The sequence below is a fragment of the Biomphalaria glabrata genome, chromosome 11 (genome assembly GCF_947242115.1).
Source record: "Biomphalaria glabrata chromosome 11, xgBioGlab47.1, whole genome shotgun sequence".
NCBI classification, from domain to species: Eukaryota; Metazoa; Mollusca; class Gastropoda; family Planorbidae; genus Biomphalaria; species Biomphalaria glabrata.
In genome coordinates this window covers 30,752,393-30,776,135 of record NC_074721.1, presented here as the reverse complement: position 1 = coordinate 30,776,135, position 23,743 = coordinate 30,752,393, and the positions used below count along the sequence as shown (strand labels likewise).

Below are 23,743 nucleotides of genomic sequence, written 5' to 3'. Positions count from 1 at the left end.
GGAATTGTTAAATGTTGTCAATAAAGTGGTTAACTCTCTTTATGTTGAAGGAATTGTTAAATGTTGTCAATAAAGTGGTTAACTCTCTTTATGTTGAAGGAATTGTTAAATGTTGTCAATAAAGTGGTTAACTCTCTTTATGTTGAAGGAATTGTTAAATGTTGTCAGTAAAGTGGTTAACTCTCTTTATGTTGAAGGAATTGTTAAATGTTGTCAATAAAGTGGTTAACTCTCTTTATGTTGAAGGAATTGTTAGATGTTGCCAATAAATGCACGAGACTTTGTCTTTATCAGTGCTAATGCATTATGCCTAAGTGCTGTATATATATATATATATATATATATATATATATATATATATATATATATATATATATATATATATATATATATATATATTTCGTTAAGATTTAAAATGTTTTAAAACATAACTTCTTCTCGAACTGTGCCATAAATTAGCGTCTCTTTGCAACTTTCATAATTGGTAAGAATCTTTAATTCATTAAGGTTTTTTTGTTTGTTTGTTCCTCTCATTTGTAGCTAAATTTACCTTCCCCTATTCAGGCTATTGTTGTCCCTTCCACTAAAAGACATCAACGAGATCAACGATGAATGGTGGTAAGGCGGAAATTTATTCCTTTACAAAGATCAGTCAAACATAGCTCTACAAAAAGAATAATGAACAGACAGAATGACAGACACACGATTATAAAGAATGTAAAACAACTCATCATCTTCACCTTCGCGTATCATTATTGCTAAATTTAGAACTGCACAAATTGAATCCACATGAAGGCCAAGCGTAATCCTTAAGTTAACACTCAAGTACCGGTAAAAGCTGCAACACCTTTAAGACTTAGGCGTGACCAATCCGCCAGTGCAGAGGTCAAGCCTGGCATTTAAATACAATGAGACAATTTATTACGTCAGGCCATGGTTTGTAACAGTCTTGAAGGCTTTAGTCTTCTGAAAGTAGGCCTACGATATAGGTCACAGCGGGTGGAATTCGAGCCCTGGACCATGGTGTGGTGGTTGAGTGGTAGAGCCCTTTGCAAACTAGCCAAGGGTCACGAGTTCGAATCTAGGTCAAAAGATTCTAACTTCAGGACTCTAGGAACGTCCCCGAGTCCACCCAAGTCTAATGGATTGGATAACGGTTGGTCGCTGTGCTGGTCCCGTCACACCACATGAAAAGAAGAGCTTCACATCATCTGCCCCATGGAAAAGGAGGAGTTGTGTCATAAGTCCTAAGTCTATGTCTAAGAAATGTTGGGATCACTCGAAGGCTTTGTCTGCACTTTGTAAAAGTAAAGTTCCCTTTCAGACCATGCGGTCTATAGGGCAGATGATGTTAAGGTCATCTGTTTCTTTAGCCAACGGTTAACGAGCAGGTTGTGATGTGGCCAGCACAAAGACCAACCGCCTTTACTTTCCCCAACTTAAGTAAGTTACCCAGTACAGTTGGGGAGTAGGCCGCCCTAAACATCCCGAAATTCAAAATTCTAATCTTCACAGAGATTCGAACCCAGGACCCCAGATTCGGAAGCCAAGCGCTTAACCACTCAGCCACCGCGCCCCCCCCCCCCCCCATTTTGTCTGTATGGAAGTCTCCCTCGAAGTCTCTACTCCCTCATCCACACTCACTAACATAGTGACCTATTTGAACGACTGGACATGTACACTTCGTGAAGTATTTGCATTTCATTTCATAAAGAAGTCAGTCCGAAAGATAGGACACTGAAAGCTGTTAACTTATTCAAATTTAGCACAAAAAGAAAAGAAAAAAACACTTCGCTTCGAATGTGAACCATATCGAACATCGGGGTGTGATCTAGATCTACGGGCTACCATCAAGATGAGATACTAACTACATTTCTAGTTATCTTGGTACAGAAGAGATGATGAGGAGCGATGGACCCCAGTAACTTTCAAAAAATATATTTTTGTAAATAAGCTATCGTCCTATACATTTCGTCTTGCAATGACTGGTTCATGCTGAATTGAACTGATACGTTAGGCCTACACTTTAATTTTTTTTTACTCTGAAGCAATATGGATGGAAAGCTATTTTATTTGGAAATGTTCCCATATGTTTTCAAAGCTCAATGTATTACGTTCGTTACATTCACGGGGGGGGGGGGGGGGGGCAAACTACAGTCACCACAAAGATATTACAGTCACCACAAAGTTTAAAGGGCAAGTCCGAAGTCCGAGTTGCTTGATTCTAGATCAACACGCGGTTATCAGGAGTCCACGGATTTAAGTTCAAGATCAGACGATATCCAAACAACCTATCTATCGTAACGTACTAACAAACTAGGTGTCTATTTGAACATGTACGCACGGGGTGGGGCATACGTCGAGACAGGGATGGGTTGACCTAATTATGACTAGTCACTTCCAGTTCATGTCCTACTTCTATACCTTATTATATAATACAACTGAACATGTATAGACTAGAATTGAAAAAAAAAAAAAGTTTTCCTAGTTCACCCTAAAAACTCAATTGAGATATTTCAAGACAAAGTCTAATATTAAAGACTAATGATTATACGAAGTTGGCTTATATTGAACAGCGTCCATCATATATTCAATAGGCTATTAGTGTTTTGGTCTATTTAGGTAACGTTGCATAATATTACGCGACTAGCTTACTTGACTAGCCAATATGGTCGCACGTAAAATAGGGCCTACAACAAAATATAGCTTTCTAATTTAAAACGTGTTGACCTCACTGGCAGATGTTATAATCTGTATGCCTCACTATGAAATGTTACAATCTGTAGGGCCTCACTAAGAAATGATATAATCTGTATGCCTCACTATGAAATGTTACAATCTGTGGGCCTCACTACGTAATATTACAATCTGTAGGGCCTCACTAAGAAATGATATAATCTGTATGCCTCACTATGAAATGTTACAATCTGTGGGCCTCACTACGTAATATTGCAATCTGTAGGGCCTCACTAAGAAATGATATAATCTGTATGCCTCACTATGAAATGTTACAATCTGTGGGCCTCACTACGTAATGTTACAATCTGTAGGGCCTCACTAAGAAATGATATAATCTGTAGGGCCTCACTAAGAAATTATATAATCTGTATGCCTCACTATGAAATGTTACAATCTGTGGGCCCCACTACGTAATATAACAATCTGTGGGCCTCACTACGTAATATAACAATCTGTGGGCCTGTAAATGATGTTAAATGGTGTAATGTTGAAGAATGCGAATGTAGTGTAATGCTGGGTTCTTGCCTCCTGAAGTACTCTTGACACGTGACAAGACAAATACTATAAACTGACTTAAGTCCGTTTCAGCAGACAAATATAAAGTTTATTTTACTACAATAATAATAATACTGCACTCCTTGTTAGTGCTACAAGTCAAGAAATAACAAACAATCCTATCCGCATAACAGCGGTATCAAATGTAATATAACAATCTGTAGTGCCTCACTACGTAATATTATCTGTATGGCCTCACTAAGAAATGATATAATTTGTAGGGTCTCATTACGAAATGTTAAAAGCTCTAGTATAATCTGTGGGCCTCAGTAAGAAATGCTATAGTCTGTAGGCCTCATTTGAAATGTAATAATCTGTAGGCCTCATTTGAAATGTAATTAGCTTTAGGCCTCATTGAGAAATTGTACTGTAAGCTTTTTTTCTCCAGAGTGATTACTTGTACTGTTGCCATTTTATAAACTAGACTGAAAGCATAGTTTCAGTCCACATAATTAAGTAGCCTAATGCTATGAATCAATTCTTCAGTCTAATATATGAAACGTTAGTCTTCCAAAAAAATTTTTGTGACCTTTTTTTTTTTTTGTTTGTTTGTTTGTGTGTGTGGGGGGGGTGCGTAAAAAGTTAGTGACTCAAAAAAAACAAAAAAACAACTGCCATTCCAAAGTAAACAACTCAAAAGTGTTACTATTTGTTTTTCCAAATATGTCTTTCCCAAACAGAAACACTTGTCTTGTTAGTTGTGTTACTTATTTCATTAGACATTGAAATTGTGTTTGGAAGTAATCAAAAAGTTGTACAGAACAAGGAAGACCTATGTTAGACTTATACTAATATGCAAAGGACATCCTTCACCGTCACTACGCCCTTTGCATAATGTGGGCTAATTATTTGAACGGTTCCTAAGGAATTACAACTGTAGACAAAGTCAGTGCCTTGTGAAACAGTCCGTGAAGTCTCTTGGTTCAAGTTTTACATCTAGGGCTAGAAAGCAGTCAATCGTTCAAAACGAGGTCATAATCACACAGCAAATAAGACTAATTTCAAAATTTAAAACAAAAAATCTGTCAGTACACAGAGATATATTACCAAATGGGTCTAATTCAGGCCCTAATTACCTACACAGATATATACATACAGGGTCTAATATAGGTCCTAATTACCTACACAGATATATTACCATGCAGGGTTTAATAATATCTAATGGATATAATTACAGGACAACACTTCAATCAATAATTAATGTTGTCTACACTATACAGGCAGTGCTAACAAATGACTTGATGTATTAGGAATCTAAAAAAAAATTGCTACGTGGACGCTATAGACCTATACATATATTTCTTTGAAATCATTGCTGACTTACTAATTTTAACTAACATCAATATAGAAAATAAAGTCAGCTGTGCATGCCTCATATTGTTGTAAGACATAAAACATCACAAAACCAGTCAGATGTGGCATACTATGTGGGTCATAACTAGTCAGCCAGGTAATATACATCATTCTACAGTTATAACTGGTCTCGAAGTCATTCGCCTTTTTACAAAGCTTATATCAACTCATTCTGTCTGTCTGTCTGGGAACTGTTTCTATTAGTGATTGTGTTTTATTACATCTCACCAATGACCTCACTAGATGAAATTTAAACCATCACTAGATGAAATTTAAACCAATCAAAATACTAAAGAAAATGAGTGACGTTGTTGTGTATGTATGTGTTTATGTAAAACGCTAAAACATTTCTTGCTTACAGAAAGCTATGACCTACAAGGACAACCATAAACCGGCTGTAGTCGGGCTGTATTAAAATAATAAGTAATTGCTGACGACATTTTTAAAAACTAATTTCTTGAAACAAAATCAAGTCATCGCCATTTAGGAGATCCGATATAATTCTGCTGAAGTCATCACAAAGAGATCGCCTGGTAAGCAGACGACAATAGAAGGCAACTGATTTAATCATGTGATCAACCCCTCAGGTCTAATTGGGTACGCAAGAATGGTGTTGATATTGTTACACTTGACTCGTTGTAGGTCTACTTGATTTCAGCCTGAACCAACTCTTATTTCTACTCGAACAAAAGCATTACTTTGTGGGGTCTACTGGGGCCTGAGTGCAGAACTGGCGCTTCCAAATTCGAATTGTCATAAATAAATTGAACTAAAGCTGTTTCTCAAGCGCCCTAATTGCATCACGAAAAAAAGATTAAATCTTGTTATTACTCTTCCTGTTAGTGAATCAAGATAACAAGAACGTTGTGAGACCAGCCTTTACAAAAAAAAAAAAAAAAAAAAAAAAAAAAAGCTTGGCTTCCTAATCGAGAGGTCCCGGGTTCGAATCTCGGTGAAGACTGTGATTTTAAATTTCGGAATTTTTAAGGACGCTCCGAGTCCACCCAACTCTAACGCGTACCTAACTAGTTGAAGAAAGTAAAGTTGATTGGTCGTTGTGTTGGCCACATGACACCCTGCTAGTTAACCATTGGCCAAAGAAACAGATGACCGTAACATCATCTGCCTCATAGATCGCAAGGTCTGAAAGAGGGTACTTTACTTACTTACTTTATAAATAACCCTAAGTCTCTAGTTAACATTCACGACTACAATAACACGTGGATTCGAACAGTCCCTAATTATCTTATTTGAAGGTACGTCTGTAATAAGATTAGATTATTGGCCTATTCGTTTCTATTGACTCATATGTTTTTAGGCGTCTTTAGCCTTAATTTGTTTGTTAATAGCACTATTATGACTATATAAATTAAATTATTATTAGCTATAGTAATCTATACTGTTAATACGAACTCCAAGACACGAAATAATGCGTATTCTGAGTCAGAGGTATATTTGAGGCAGGACATTCTAAATGAAACAGGGTCTTATATTTAGAGACACTAAGACAGAATGAATTCTGGTAGAGGGTTGGCTCTTGGTCAAGCTCTCGAGACAGAATAGACTCTGAAACATAAATAGTTGCGACTATAAATCGCAGTCAGCCAGACTAAGATTTGAACCCTCAGATCGGCCGACACAACCACCCTTACCCTCAGCCACAAGAACATTTGTAAGTTACATAAGACGTAGATATTTAATTAGCTAAACAGATCTACGTATAAAATAAAGAATTTTCGCATATAAAATGTAAAGACATGTACAAACATGACCTAGATTTTTTTGAAAAGACATCGAGTCTCATTTTCGTGTAAAATCTATTCCTTGACTTGTTATCGATTAATCGATTAATCAAACTGTGCACACATCAATGGAGTAAATGTATGAAGGCGTAACCCAATTTTTAAAAACACTTTGACAAACTTAATATCGTAAAAAAAATGGTTATCAGTTTATCAGAGTCTATAAATGTTTCCTGTACACTCATTACTCAAATGTTATACATTTCTTAATATTCTCCCACTGTTTTTTATGTAGTTAAAAAAAAATCACATTCCTCAAAAGGTTTTTGTCTTAATAAGTCTTTGATATCAAACTGGGAGATAAATCCAACTATGTCACTTTATTGCTATGTTTTATTTTTTTTTAATTTTTTTTGTTTGTTTGTTGCTTTTTTTTTGTTGTTGTTTTGTGAAATGTTTTACATGTTTCTTATGTTCCTTCAAAGTTGGAGATAATCTAGTTCCAAGCCCAAACAGCCCCAAACCTCATGCAGGACGCCGAGGTGTGGCAGCGGGAATGGGTATGAACCCGAGACCATCGAAACGACCTCACAACCAGGCATCCATGCTCAGCAGCTATAATTCATTTTTTCCCAAACTGTGTTCCTCGGAACCCTCTAGTGTATCTAAAAAATAAGCAAAGTGTTCCGCTAAATACTCAGAATGTGCGAAGTGATACGTTAAGAAAAAAGTTTGGGAAACACTGATCTAATTTATGAGAATCAATTTAAATCTAAATCTAGGAGAGGGGATAGGTTGTTGTGGAGAGACTGAGAGACACCGAGAGAGAGAGAGAGAGATGTGTGAAGCTCCAAGTTAAGACTTAGGTCAAATTGCTTACAAGAGAAAAAAACATTACAAAAGAAAAAAAACAAACTTTGGTCCAGTATCAACACGAAGTCAGAGAAATGGGTTCAAAGTACTGGTAAGTTTTAACTTTGATCTGTCCACTGAATGTCTTAAAAACAGGTCAGCACTTGTTGGTGTGTTTTTAACAGTCTGTCTATCGATCATCTTCAATAGTTTAACCTTTAGTTTACACTGTAGCTCTAAACCAGTTATTCAAAGCTGACGAACTCTGGGAACATAATTATTAAAAAACAAAACAAAACAAAAACTTTTTTCCCCCAAGAGTAGGCTTATAGATCTAGTTCTTCTTTTCTTTGTAAATCTCAAACCTTATTTTTTTTTCATACAAATCGTATCATATTGTAAGTTGTTTTTTATTCTTAAAAATAAAGTAACTAATGTCTAATTCTCTTTCATTTTCTTCAGTTTTAAACGATGATCGCATGTTTTTTTCCTAGAGACTGAGATCTAACTAGAACCTTGAAACATTGTTTAGGTGCGTCAAAGTCAAACATGTAGGCCCCACACTTGTCTTAGTACGAGATGCTTGGTGCATAAGCAAAAAACAAAACAAGCTTTAAAAAAAAACACCTCCGTTACCTCGAATTGAAAAAACTGGCTAGACAAGTATAATGTGATTTGACAGTAGATTCATTGTTGTTTATTTTATGTTTCTTATTTTTATAGCTATTTGTTGTTGTTTAGGGTAACGGTAATAAAACGATACAATTGCCATATTTCCCTTTGAAAAGGTCAAAAGGTAAATCTATATTCCAGTTTAATCAATCAGTGGCGTTTATCCAATCTATTTGTAAATGGTTAAATCAGTCATAATAATTAATATTAGCATTTCATATTGAATCACTCATGGAAAGAAGTCGATGCTAATATTGATGTCAGTGTCGATGATAGAAGACAGTCACAGCCAGTGCACAAAAATCTTTCCTTGAATGTCGTTATAAAAAACAATGTCTCCGCCCATTTTCTGTGTAGTACATCTCCCCTCCCCTCTGTACGCTCCCTCCCAGCACACGGGTACAAACAGTTCAAGGGTGTACACAATGAGTACAAGGTGACTTGGCCAGATTTTGTGTACGTACATGTAGAGAGCAATCTCTTTACTAGGCATGTCGACTAGAAGACCAGCTGAGGGCCGCATGGGTAACATTTAAGTTGTCTTGGGCGCCGGCCAGATTTGAACCGTCAGACTGGCCGACACAACCGCTCTAGCCATCAGTCACAAAAAAATTAGTAAGTGGCATAAGACGTAGATATGTAGTTAGATAATTAAATAGATCTAGGTATAAAATAAAGTTACATTAGTGTCAATTTATCTATTCATTTATTTTATTTTGTTGTTGCTGGGCGCAGAGGGGCTTTAACGTTTCGGTTCTTTGTCCAGGTTATAAAGACCGCACTTATTTAAATAATTAGCTTTTAGCCAACAGTTTAAACCGATACCTGGCCACATCCTTGACAAAAAAAGATGGGTCTATTTATACTAGCATAAACATTCTTAAGAGTAGTTTAGCAGAAGTAACAAAAACATTAAGGTCAACCACATTCCTAAGAGTAGTTTAGCAGAAGTAACAAAAACATTGAGGTCAGCCACCTTCCTAAGAGTAGTTTAGCAGAAGTAACAAAAAAATACTTAAACGAAGATATATCTCTAGATCTGGGTTTTATATGGAATTCAATTTTTTTAAACAAAACGTACAAATTAACATACACGATCTTTTTAAGAAATGAAAACATTTGTACGATTCTAGACTTGGTAATGTATAGAATGGCCAACAAGGCGATATTTTCCTTTTTTTTTTAAATACCGGTTACGTCTATAGTACTTCTGTACTGATAGGGTAATTGTAAAACACAATAAGTCGTTAAGGAGTCTGTGAATTTGCTCTTCGACCGTAAGAAATAAATAAACACCTTTTCCTGAAAGAAAAAATACGTTATGTTTGTGGTGGGCACCACTGGAACCGTGGCCCGCGAGCTGTGCATCTGTCAGGCCTCTTTATACCAAAGAAAACTTATTCATAAAGAAACAAGTGGCAATACAAATGACGACTAAGGGAGATAACAAAAGAAACAACACAAAACTGACCAAATTGCAATTAAATATAAAATATATGAGTGATGTATTTCTATCTACAATATGCACGAACTCGATGTGACTGTCAAATAGAAATAACGATGGTCTGATTCTGTCCCTTGACTTAAAAACTGATGTGTGTGTGAGTGATGCAATAGTAATGCATGTGTGGAAAAGCACTGCCCATATTTGTGACGCCACTTTCACTGCGACTTCAATTCTTTAGCACAGCAAACAGCCATTAACGAGAGAACAATCACTGCGTTAAGCTGTTACTCATGCGCCTAATAAACATAATATGCGACAATTAATACCCCTCGTTGAAACATTCCATAACCACAAATATCGAAGAACCTTCACCTATCCCTTAGTCTGTTGGACCGCTGGGGCACCACGCAAGATCTTTTGACCGTCTTTCGCCATTACGCTCTGTCTTTTGCATCGAAGAACACATCCATTTATACCTAATAGTACATAGAACAATAAACACTCCCAGTTAACAACATAACAGTACACAGAACAATAAACATTCCCATTTAACAACATAACAGTACATAGAACAATAAACACTCCCATTTAACAACATAACAGTACACAGAACACTCTCCTTTAAACACAATAGTACACAGAACAATAAACACTCTCCTTTAAACACAATAGTACACAAAACAATAAACACTCTCCTTTAAACACAATAGTACACAAAACAATAAACACTCTCCTTTAAACACAATAGTACATAGAACAATAAACACTCCCAGTTAACAACATAACAGTACACAGAACACTCTCCTTTAAACACAATAGTACACAGAACAATAAACACTCTCCTTTAAACACAATAGTACACAAAACAATAAACACTCTCCTTTAAACACAATAGTACACAAAACAATAAACACTCTCCTTTAAACACAATAGTACACAAAACAATCAATAAACACTCCCATTTAAACATAACAGTACACTGAACAATAAACACTCTCATTTAAACACAATAGTACACAGAACAATAGACACTCCCATTTCAACATAATGGTACACAGAACAATAAACACTCCCATTTCAACATCGCTTTGCAGTTAATAATGAACGCTCCCATTAAATGAACATTCTTTTTAAACATTATATTACCGGTACATATAATAATAAACAACCCACTCCCATTTAAACATCGCATTACACCCAATTATGTAAACAGCCGTGGCTTATGATCCTCCTAAAAATACAACTAAAAAAAAACATTAAGTCATAAACAACATTGGCGAGTCAGATCCAATCCGCAGGCCATGGGTAGTGTTCAACATAAATGGAGTGCACGTTCAAGTGTAGCAGTTTGTAGCAGTATTTACATTTCTTAAGTGTTTGAGACTCTCACAAACCAGGAAATCAACTTCCTCAAAATGTTGTCAACATAATTACTAACAAGATACTAGTGTAGTGTAGGCCCTACTGTTTAAAAAAAACTACTAGACCTCAAGTTACCAAACCGAAATTGGATAGGTCTCTGATGCCCTAATAAAGAGCCACACTTGTTTAAAATATGTATTTAAAAGTAAAGTTCCCCTTTCAGACCTTGTGGTCTTTAGGGCAGATGATGTAAAGGTCATCTGTTTTTTGTGGTCCACAGTTAACGAGGGTGTCATGTGGCCGGCACAACGACCAACCGCCTTTACTTTTCCTCAGCTAACGTCAGGTACATTAGAGGCGCCCAAAGATCCCGAAATTAAAAATCCCAGTCTTCACCGAAATTCGACCCCCCCCCCCAACAAACGTTCAAAAGCCAAGCGCTTTACCGCTCAGCCACCGCGCCTCCATGTATTCATACATTTTTTTTACCATGTCCTATAGTCGCTTATGTTGTATTTATAAAAAATCAACTGTACTAATAACTACGCAACAGACTATCATTTTTAGCAAACATATTCTACACAAGAGTAAACAAGTGCTCTGGCTAAGCTTGTGACCTTTGAACTAAAAATTTATGATGATACAGATATATATTGACTCAAGCTATAATCAGCAGATGTTACCATGTTGGTGTGAACATTGAACGCATTGGCTCTTAGGTCATACCATGATTGAAATCCCTATCGCTCTTGAAATTATTTTTAAAAAAATTCCCCACAGGACCGGACTTAGACGTCATATGGCCGTAAGCTATTTGAGATACATATGACCATTTATAAATCCAGATATAGCCTAAGCCTATATAGGTTTGTGCCAACTATGATTTTCAGATATCAAGATGGTTCAACTGATATACAGTTAAGAATTATGAAGATAGTGCAATAATAATTTCATATTCAAAACAAACTCACTCCGAAATTTATTTTTTTTTGGGGGGGGGGGGGGGGGGGAGGCTAAGGCTAGACCTTGTGTACCATGAATTCTGCTCTGCATCCCCAACATATTTTTAATTCATTGCCTTTTTTTTTAAACTATAAGTACAAAATATATGCATATTTCATAAACATTTAAACTAATCTTTAAGAATACATTTTAAAGTAGCTATGCAATCCACAGACATAAACACATAGTTATATAATAACAATAGAGAAGGGCGTCTCGAGGAATCAATATGTAGTGCTTCACCACTCCTCCAGATTTACGTAAACACTTGGCAATTAAAAAAAATGCTGGCATATGTTTTTATTTACAGTTTAAAGCAATGTTCGCTCAAATAAAACAAAAATAATGCCCACCATCTGATACCCGCCTCATGTATGGTGTATTAATAAGCAATGAATTAACATGCCATTTCAATCAGACGTAAAGAGCGCTAACTGTGCAGCAGGGGAAGAAATAAAAGATGCAGGGATGAACAATGAAATCAAGACAATTGGGGAAGGGGGACGGAATGAATATATTTTCTATCATTCAATCTGTTTATGTGCACAGAATAGCAGTTTCTAGTCACCTAGACCTTGGCCTTCACCTTGGCTCAATGTGAAGGGAGAGAGACTGGCGACCTTGCGATACTCGCTCTTCCAGACAGGCGAGGGAGAAAAATGAGTGCAAGACACAAGAGAGAGAGAGAGAGAGAGAGAGAGGGATTAGTGAAATAAATGAGAAAAAGTCACATTGAGAAGGAGAGTGAGAGAGAATGGGGGGGGGGGGGGAGGATAGAATGACATATACCAAGGCCAAGTAAATCCTAATACAGTAGAGTCCCACCATTGTGTGTTGTCATTCAGGCAGTGAGCCCAATAACATAAGCAATAAGCATTTTTTGTTTGTAAATTGCTGACTACTAAATAGACTAATAATAGGTCTATACGTTGCCTTAAAAGGCAAAAAATAAATAAACATTATCAAGAGCGTTAAGAAAATATCTATAAGATTACTGTTGCTCAAAGAATAGATAGATAAAGGAAGAAAACTTAAAAAGGTTTGGAGCTCAGCGTTCAAGAAGTATTTAAATAATAAATCATTGACTAACCGATTTTTAATCTACTATAAAAAGTAGAAAATTATGTGCAGGTCCGGTTTCTGAATTGGGGAAATGCAAACCTGCTATTAATATTTTGCTTTTAACGAGGATTAACATTTATGAACGTATCACCAAACAAACTATAATGTTGGAGAGACTTTAGATTGCAATGAGTTAAAAACAAATCTAATCTAAATGTAATCTTCGAAGGAAATGGCGATGAAGTTCGAATTTTAAAAAGTTTCAAGGCTACAGGGAATATGATTTTATTCAATTAAGTCCCTTTATTCTGAACCATGTGACAACACTCGAAGAATCTTGACCAAAAATAAATGTGTTTAATGTATTTATTTACACACCTAACGTTTCACTTTGAACAGATAATTCACTTATTTCAGTGATACCAACGATTTCACCAAATATGGTAACCGATCTTGATGCACGACTCTCTCAAAAAGATCCACCCCCACACCACTCCCCCATTAAATTTCATTGAAAAACGTTGATAAACGTGTATCAAATTGTATAGATATATATTAATTTTTTTTTGCCATTCACTTTTAGCAACGTAGTGTTAATTTTGCAATAAGTAATATGTATGGCTGAAGAATTGTGGCCAACATTGGTAAAACATATTTTCTTTGTTCTCACTGACCTATCAAAGAGAGTAATGAGATTATATTCCTAAGGGAAGTAATTTTTTCACTTAGTTCAGTGGTTCATGGGTAATAGAATAACAAACAGGGATTAACTCATTAGGAGGAGGGGTAGCTGGGCCGTAAAGCAAGGGTTCCGAGTTCAAATCCTGGTGAAGACAGATATTTTTAATTTCGGGATCTTAGGGTAATATAATAATTTTGGGATCTTTGGTCAGCTGTAATGGGTTACTAGTTTGGGAAAATTAAAGGCGGTTGGTTGTTGTGCTGGCCACACGACACTCTCGTTAACAGTAGGCCACAGAAACAGATGACCTTTACATTATCTGCCCTAAAGATAGCAAGGTCTGAAAAGGGAAGTTTTCTTTGACTATAACCAATAGCCAACGCGGCCAGTTCTGTTTTATTTGACGTATGTATCAAAAAGAAACTTACCCTTAGACCAGTCAGTGTCATCTTTTTTGTCTGTCAGAGCCTCGGCCTCCTTTGATATAGCCATGGTTTAGTGAAGGGGGGAACAAACGGCCTCTGTGAATAAAAGAAGTTAAAATGTGAAAACAATAGCGATCATTATATAACAGAAGTTTAACTCAGAAATTAAACTATTTTCAAAAAATAAAAATACACATAAAGTCGAAGTTTGAAAAACAGTTCTATATAAAATTCAGCACCTGGAAATTTAGGCACTGGAATTATAGGCACCAGTAATTTAGGTGCTGGAATTATAGGCACCGGTAATTTAGGCACCAGACGAATTTTCCGCCTTGTCAAAAGGTGCACAATGTACCGGTTGCTAAATTTTCAGTGCCTACATTTCCTAGATTCATAAAATTTAGATCTTCATATGTGCTTATTTTTTCAACTCGCTAAATAATTGTCCAAAATTTCAGCTTGATATGAGATTGGGAGTGGAAGAAATAACATGTACATACTTTTTACCAGACACGCAGACAGAGTTGATATAAGCTTTGTAAAAAGTTCTTTTGCTGAAGAATACATGACGTACAACTGGTACAAAACCCTCCACAGATCATCCATACTATAAAAAAAACATTAACATGCTAGAGGTTGGTCATTAAGAGTAGATGTGGCAAGAGAACATCCCGAGTCCACGTCCTGGGAGTCCACGGGAAGAAATCAAATCAATCTTTCTCTGGATCACTAACAGTGGTGCTGTTGTGTTTACTAAAAGCTTCCGTGAGAGAGTTTAAAAGCTAATCTAGTGGAGTTCAAAGAGTTAAACAGTTTGCAAGAGCACTGTGTGGCCTGTCACATTTACTTACTCCGACATAAAGTAGCCGCCCATTAAAAGGGTTCAGAGTTTAGGCATGCATATAAACAACCCCTATTGGCTTTAACCAAAAGATTTGATCATGATTTGAAATTATGACATTCAGATCGGTAAACGAGGGAATTTACCACTCAGTCACAGTGCTATCACGTTGATTAATCATAAATATAATTTAATTGTTAAAGAAGGGTGTGTGCCAGAGTTTGTTTGTTTTAAAAAAAAAAGGGGGGGGGCAGAGTTACAAAAAGAAAAAGATAACTAAGTAGAGAGAGATTACTCCTTTAAGACTCACACCACCAAAACTAGATTTTAGAAACAGGAAAGCATTTTATTTTAGAGCCTACATTTCAGCTGGTCTTTAGTTAGTCTCTTGGAACCCCCCCCCTCCCCCCCCCCAAAAAAAAAAAAGTTAACTAATGTATTCATCAGAGAGGAATCAGTTCCCATAATTTTATTTTATTGTATTTTTACAAAGCTTAAATCTACTCACTCTGTCTGGTAAAAAGTTTGTATGTTATTTCTCCCACACCCAATTTCGGATCATGCTGAAATTTTGCAGAGTTATTTATTTTGCCTGACAACACAAGAATCAATTAGAAGAAATTAAATAATTAGTTAATTAACTATTGGTAATAAATTATTTTGTTTGGCATCTCAAACAAGGGAAACAATTTGTACTTGACTGAAGTGGTAGTATAATTCCCCCTTATAGATTGTCTTTTGAGACTTAATGAACACAAACATGAAATAGAAACAACTGTAAGTAATCTCACTATTCAGGCTCTCTGCAACCGCACCACTGACTACCAGCTTAAAGAACTTGACAACTCGGGTACCCAAATTAACGTAAAACTATAATGTCCAATAAATTACAGCCAATACTGTACTATTGACAACGCGTAACACTAACTGTACAATATTCTAGATATCTGAACCGCCGTATCAACTCCGTAATGTAGCAAGAACTCTACTGGCTTGCTGTACCTTGATAAACTCTGTCGTAACGTACTGAAGTTGTGACTGACTCGACTCTGATACCTTCGATCTTTATATAAGGTCCCTAATGGCCTTCTAGAACCGGACGGAACAACGCTCGACCCTTCTGGGTGGTCACCCGACTATATTTGACGTGACTGGCCTGAGTACTATTCATTTTGAATGTTTCTTGATATTTCGCCAAACATCGCAGTTGACGGTCTCGGCTAGTCACGGTTGACCGCTCATCTAGCTGCCCTGGGGCGATTTACGTCGGATGACAACACACACATACTGCTACCCCCCCCCCATCTGTGTCACCACCAGGTTTATAACAATACTATAAAATCTTCCATGTTTATAGACTCTTCGCTACTAGAGTGGTTACCGCGTTCGAATTCAGGTCGTTCCCCTTTTTTTTTTATTTTTTAAAAAGCGATCACCCATATACCCCGCCCATCTCTTTTCCAACTGGTCCAGACAAATCATAGGATGAAAGCGTATTGAGAAAGCTAAAAGTATGAAATTGCTCTAAAAAAAAACAGTTGGTAAAAAATATTTCTAATCACACAAATTTATTATTGTTAGTCTAGATCTATAACAAATTTAATTACATGACTGATCCAAACTAATTGATACACTTAATGTAAGCTTATTATTGTTTTTTACTTTGTTTGTTTTTGATGAATACAATTCGCAATTGATTGAAGGATGTGAAATGTGTTACAATTACACGGTTTAAACAACCATGGTTATTACTATATTCCCTACACAATAAGACATTTCAAAAGAATCAAAACTTGGTTCAAATAAATCTAAGACTTACTGTATTATCAGATCTGTAAGTATGGCAGCGAATATAGTAATCCAAAATTAGAACAACTTAAGAAACAGATTAGATCTAAATAACATTAGAACATCATTCTCCGAGAAAACTGCACGGGCTTAGGCTACTACTCAATCTTAGCCCTGCCTCTTAATCTTTAACTAAGTCAAAATTGTTTTTAGGGCTCAAATTTAGGTCTGAATTTATGAGTAAATCTAGCACTGAAAAAATCCAGCTACTCTGAGTGACCTGAGATAAAAATAAAAAGCAAACTTCGAACCCGAAAGTACGCAAGAAAAAACAAAAAACGTTGGTCCTATTTATTAAACTCTGATTTGGTCTGAGATTTGGTCTCTTATCTTGATCTAAACAACACCTTAGCATTTTCTCAATACTTCAAACAATCTGGGTTAGCGAATATGTGTGACAGCGATGGGACGGGAGAGAGAGAGAGAGAGAGACGAGTGGGTATTAATTAGGTGTGGAGGGGGAAAGACTAACTATTCTAACAATTTTAAGCATAAAGCATATGTACTCAATGGAACCCGAAAAAGGGGGAAAGGGGTTCATAGAGTTACCCACATACTCATTTACCAATCAATGATTTTGACATGGCCTTTGTTCTATTTGGAGGCGCGGCGGCTGAGTGATAAGGCGCTTGGCTTCCGAACCGGGGATACCAGGCTCGAATCCTTGTGAAGACTGGGATGTTTACCTTCGGGATCTTTAGGGTGCCTTCGACGGAGGTCACGCTCTGAGTCCACCCAGCTCTGACACTAGTTGGGGAAAGTAAAGGCGGTTGGTCGTTGTGCTGGCCACATGACAACCTCGTTAACCGTGGGCCACAGGAACAGATGACCTTTACATCATCTGCCCCATAGATCACAAGGTCTGAGAGGGGAACTTCGATTGTTCTATTTATAAATGTCCAAATTATCTCCCACAACATGATTACCTTGGCGCACACTTCTTTGACAAACTTGCTGCCAACTATTGATTATTTCTCCGTTTGACAACTTTTTTCAAAGTGATTCAAATCTAACAATAAAACATTTGGCATAATAACAACTTGTCCCTAGTCTTTCGAGGATTACATTACGGGCGGGGAAAACAAAGAAAAATGAGGGGGGAGGGAATCACAGTGGAACAGAACTCATTCATCAATCCTGTGTTGGGAAACTTTTTGTTATTCAAAGTGACCACAATCCGACGAGTCTTCAAGTACTAAGTGGCCACAATCCGAAGAGTCTTCAAGCACTAAGTGGCCACAATCCGACGAGTCTTCAAGTACTAAGTGGCCACAATCCGACGAGTCTTCAATTACTAAGTGGCCACAATCCGACGAGTCTTCAAGCACTAAGTGGCCACAATCCGACGAGTCTTCAAGTACAAAGTGGCCACAATCCGACGAGTCTTCAAGTACAAAGTGGCCAAGCAAAGGGAACAAGGTCTATGACAAGAAAGCATCAGCCCACGGCCACAGCTCAAACATAAAGATGGCTGACTATGTGTAGAAGAAGCGTTGCTGCTATTTAGCCTACCTATAGACAATAATCTACAATATATACATGTCCTTGATCTGACTTGACCTATGACCTATACTCATGCGTAGTACCAAATACACAGCTCATTATTCACAGGCTTGCAATGAAACCGAAGCACATTTATTGGAAAGAGCGGGGGGGGGGGAAGCATTGCAATACACAGTTTAGCTTTCCCAATGTCACTCTTCTGGATTGTTGTGTACGTGATCTATGGAGATCTCAAACTTCCCTGACGGTAAAAAGTTATGAGAACTCGTCTTTCCCCCAACCCCCTCCCCTTTTTTTTTGGTATTTTTTTTTTTTATATAATTTTAATATCAATCAGTTCGTGAGGTGAGGGGTGAGGACCACACCGAGTGACACCCATCATATGGTGATTAGGTGCAAAAGAAATATTTTGACAAAGCTTATATCAACTCGCTCTGTTTGATAACAAGTTTGTAAACGTTATTTCTCCCCAGTGTCGGATCAAGCTGAAATTTGCCTCAATTATTTTTTTTACCGAAAAAAAGAAGAATCAATTTTAAAAAAAATCCAATTCGTTAATTCACTTTTGATATTTAATTATTGTGTTTGGTATCTCGAACAAAGGAAAGAAAGTGTACCTGACAGATGTGGTGGAATAAGCAGAATTATTCCCCATTATACTTTGTGTAGATTATTAGGCGTCACTTAAAAGTTCGAAACTAACAATAGATATAGTATAAAATCTATTTTCATAAGCACTTCGCTGGCACAGTGGTTAGTGTATTAGCATGAGCCTTTGCTTTAGGGGGCTTGAGTCTTGGAGTTCAATTTCAAGTCGTACATTTCTTTTTTAAATAAAATGCATTTAAAATGCGATCACGCCATCACGGTAACATTCACCACAGATACACCATTGTTTCTCGATCCCCCTCACTTCCCAACTGGTCCATACAAGGGTTAGGATCATAGAGCATTGAGAAAGCTCTAATCATGAAATTGCGCTAAACAAAAACAATTGCTAACAAGGTTACAAAGACAGTTGTGTGAAAACACATTGTTACAACTATTCACTATGAATTGTAAAAAGGAGATAGCTATTAAGCATATTTTAAACACATTTATGCAAACGGTTTTAATTTTTTTTTTCAAAAAAATGTTTCTTTTTTTTTAAAGAGAAAAAATCTAGTATGAGTATAAGTGAAATAAAGTTTAAAAAAACAATTAATACGTAGGCCTATTGTTTCATATTAAACACGTGATGTGCAATGCCAGGATTAAAGTTGTTATTAAAAAATGGAAATTTTTCTTTGCTGAGTCTTTGATTGAGAGATTGGCCCTTAACAAAAAAAATTAGATCAATTAGATAATCATTCAATAACATCAGTTAGGCCAGGTTCACATTTAACTTAATCTTCATAACTATCAGTTCATTAAATACATATGAATATGGACAATGTCATAATAATAGCATTAATAAATGTCTGTATCCAAGTGGTTGGTCGAACTAACAGTATCGGCAACACTTTCGACACCAGCACGTCTCTTCTTTTTGTATCGACGGAGAAAGGGTTGTCGTTGTTGATAGTTAGTACTTCATAGTTTCTGATATTCTTGCTGAAAATATTGAAACCTGCCTATTGGGGCCGATTTTGAGTTTGTGTTTCCACACAATCTGTCTTTTTAACCTTGTTTTTTTTTTTTTAAAGTATGTTTTTTATATTTATTTTTCTTGTTTAAAGACCCGACTTAGTAAGTTATCCGAACTAAATTCAGCAAGGTTTATAATAATGATCGCTTTCAGTAGGAATGATTGGTTTGGTAAGGTTGGGTTTGTGGGGGGAAGTTACACAAGTAGCTAAATGCACAAGGTGTCACCAACTATTGCGACGCCTCTGCTTCTCCAGGCCAAAAATAGAAGGCTTAAGCTCACGTGTATTTTTGTCCTAATCACCATACGTTGGTTAAGACTGAGAAACCAAGACAACAGGCTCACGTTTGCTTACTGCACGTGCGGTACTTGTCAATCATCCCAAACAACAAGGTGGGAGGGGGAACGTGCACAATCTGAGCACTTGCACAGAGGTGTTACATCCCATCTGCAGTCCCCCACACACTGTATGAAACACACGCTATGCATTACAAACAAAAAAAAAAAACTATATTAACATTATCGGACGATGGGGGACATCTATCTCCGGCTGGGGACACCCCAAGTCTAGCTTGAACCACCTCAGCACACAGATCTACTGAGCCACGCTATTTGTCACATTGACCCAGCCAGCTTAAAGCTTGACAGCGACATAATGCACCATCTAAGCCTCTGTATAAGATACAACAAATCTTGAATGAGTCTCAAGACTATTAGAATACTCCGTTTGAATCACTTTTATATCCTAGGAAAAAAAGTGTCATTGTTACTGTTCTCGTCTCAATAATCAGTAGCAATAGAATACAGAAGATCTTATAAGTAAGTAGACCTTAACTTAGTTACACCGCTCCATTAAAAAACAACAACTTAAATTTTAGTGATAAAGTAGATTAATATATATATGAAAGATGCTTAGACCAAAGCATGTCATGTCAGCTCAGGCTTCTTCTTTCCAAACACACAACAGCTTAGAAATAATGTCTGTTTAAAAATATTAATAGAAACAAATGGTAGACACGACTGAACATTTAAAACCTAACCTGAATTCTCCTTTGAAATCTCATTGTCTAAGTAAACTAAATATATAGCCTATAGGTAAACTAAGGTGAGCACAATCACATTTTGTGTCTGTGTTAACAAAGATGGATATGGGATTTTTATTTTCGTTTAGCCATAAAGATTGTATTCGTGGTATCGGTACTAAATTCGGGTTGATTCACGTTGATTTGTTCAGCTTTGAGCTTTTTTTTTCGCCATAAATGTAATTACTAGCAGCTCCTCCGTGTTAAAAGAAACAAGTTAGAACAAGATGCACTCCTTTAAATTTCCATCAAAATAGAATAAACAACACACACCTACGCCACAAATAAAACCAAAGCCTACTAAATACATTGATATCCAAACTCAATGTCATCATCGTATTCTTCAAAGACCACTTGGCAGTCGTTTCATCCGTTTCTTTTTTTACGCCATATTTTATATCTGCAGGACATTTCGTCAAGTTGTTCCTTTCCCATATGGAAGTATATGATGTATCGGAGCAGAAGAATTGTAATTCAAACTCACAAAATCGCTACTTTACAATTAATATAGTTAAGCAGCTTGAACCTTGTGTATAGTTTGGACGCTGCTGTTGGAGTTAACAAGGAATCAATATTGAACAGAAAAATAGATAAATATGTTGCGATGGAATTCTGAAATCGACTACCTGGAATTATTTATAAATCCGAATTGAGAGGTCCGATAGTGCCTCGAATGTCAATGGCACAAAAGTTTATTTCAGTTGGAAGCTTTGTCATAGTTGTCCTTTAATTAGCTATAGAAATGCAGTTCAACTTTGTGATTAACTGTACACCATTTGGATCTATCACAATGACAAGCATTGGCATTTCACTAAGCCGGATTCTTTCAAATAAACAAGCAGGCGTGAGATTGAGACTCTTGAACATACAATACGCGTGGTTTCACAAGTGATACATGTGTATCAATCAACACATCGACACACAGGCACACAGTCTAAGCAAGTATACATGAACACGTCTGAGACGCTCTATTTCTCAACTTCATGTCTGAAAAAAAGCAATTTTTTCTTGGTACACAGTACACACCGAGATGGAAGACACCAAACCCAGAACATACAATCAATAATATGCTAGTTTCATTCTGTGGTAAAAGTACATACGTTGTTTGTGTTCAACAAAGGTTAATATGCCTAGCAGAGCTTATGTTGTGTCCAGTAGATGTTATGTTGTGTACAGCAGATGTTATGTTGTGTCCAGTAGATGTTATGTTGTGTACAGCAGATGTTATGTTGTGTTCAGCAAATGTTATGTTGTGTCAACCAGATGTTATGTTGCGTCCAGTAGGTGTTATGTTGCGTCCAGTAGATGTTGTGTCCAGTAGATGTTGTGTCCAGTAGATGTTACGTTGCGTCCAATATATGCTGTGTCCAGTAGATGTTATGTTGTGTCTAGAAGATGTTATGTTGCGTCCAGCAGATGTTATGTTGCGTCCAGTAGAGGTTATGTTGTGTCCAGTAGATGTTATGCTGTGTCCAGTAGGTGTTATGTAGCGTCGCGTAGAGGTTATGTTGCGTCCAGTAGAGGTTATGTTGCGTCCAGTAGATGTTATGTTGCGTCCAGTAGAGGTTATGTTGTGTCCAGTAGATGTTATGCTGTGTCCAGTAGATGTTATGTTGTGTCCAGTAGGTGTTATGTTGCGTCCAGTAGAGGTTATGTTGCGTCCAGTAGATGCTTATGTTCCACCCAGCAGAGATTATATTGTGCCCAGCGTAGGGTAATGAGTATCAGAGTATGTTTCGTCTAGCTGATGCTATGTTGTATTTTATTGTCCGGCACACGGCACAAAGTAGACAGAGAAAGAAAGAGGAGAGAGGGACAGATAAAGAGATTGTAGATTTTAAAAAAAAGGGGGGGGGGTGGACTCCCATTTAGAGAGGCTAAGCAACTACATCTCATCATTTTGCTCTTCCCCCTTTTAGTTCAACGACCTTAAGTGCACTACTCAACGTCGGCAAAGTAGCTCACGCTGTCTCGTACATATATCGCCATCGTGAGTAGTATCGAAACACTGTATCGTGACATTTAAAGAACAAATACGATTCATTTAATACAACATAGTATCGAAACATTGTATCGTGTCAGTTAAAGAAAAAGTACGATCCACTTATTACAACATAGTATCCAAACATTGTATCGTGCCAGTTAAAGAAAAAGTACGATCCACTTATTACAACATAGTATCGAAACATTGTATTGTGTCAGTTAAAGAAAAAGTACGATTCACTTAATACAACAATCTCACATTAAGACCGAACGATTAGTCATAAGCTGTATTTTTAAACCAAGTTAAAGGCTTTTTGGTGCTTTTTCCGTTTCGGGGAATGGTCTTGATAATGTAGTAAGCATTTAGAGTCTAATACTCGCTCTATTCATGGCCAGATATTTCTGGCACTGCTGCCAAATTAACAGAATGCTAGGCGTCTGCTAGCCAAGTCAGGTGAAGATAATAAGTGCTAAGTAAGTTGTAAGGAAATGTCCTAAAATTTGACTTCAGTACACCTATCTCGTGGGGCGTGGGGGCTAGATGGTTAACACTTGGCTACCAAAACGATGGGTCTCGAGTTTAGTTCCCGCAAACACTGGAATATTGAACTTCAACACTTTTAGATACCCCTGACTCTAGCCAATCTTAATGTGTACCTGACATACTTTGAGGAAGTAAAGTCCGTTGGTCGTTGTACTGGCTTTGTGACACCCTCGTTGTCCGTCGACCATAGAGATGAAATTTACATTATCTTTCTTCATAGGTCGCCATGTATATACCAATCTCGACCTTTCAGTATGAAAAACTAGATTGATTTTTTTTTGTTCGGAAATGTTTACCTTTATCCTTCAAAATGGCCGCATTACAATTAAGCTATAATTATATCATTAATACTGTTACGTATTTCTGAATCTTCTGGCTAGATGTATTAGTTGGCACACAAATAAAAACACAGCAAAGAACTT

General features: G+C 36.8%; 1 protein-coding gene across 6 annotated transcripts in view; it reads right to left on the bottom strand.

Annotated features, from left to right (window-relative positions):
- The window catches only part of LOC106065663 (sialin-like), a 57,568-nt gene that overhangs the window by 10,253 nt on the left and 23,572 nt on the right, over positions 1 to 23,743 (bottom strand). For 3 of the 6 annotated variants that reach the window (XM_056004680.1, XM_056004681.1, XM_056004682.1), the window contains exon 2: positions 13,897 to 13,989. In XM_056004680.1, coding sequence (XP_055860655.1) covers positions 13,897 to 13,960 — 64 coding nt within the window. In that variant the 5' untranslated portion in view covers positions 13,961 to 13,989. Of the gene's footprint in view, positions 1 to 740; positions 769 to 13,896; positions 13,990 to 16,553; positions 16,851 to 21,420; positions 21,734 to 23,743 lie in introns of those variants that run through there. The other 3 variants (XM_056004683.1, XM_013224543.2, XM_056004685.1) reach the window with 3 other exon arrangements.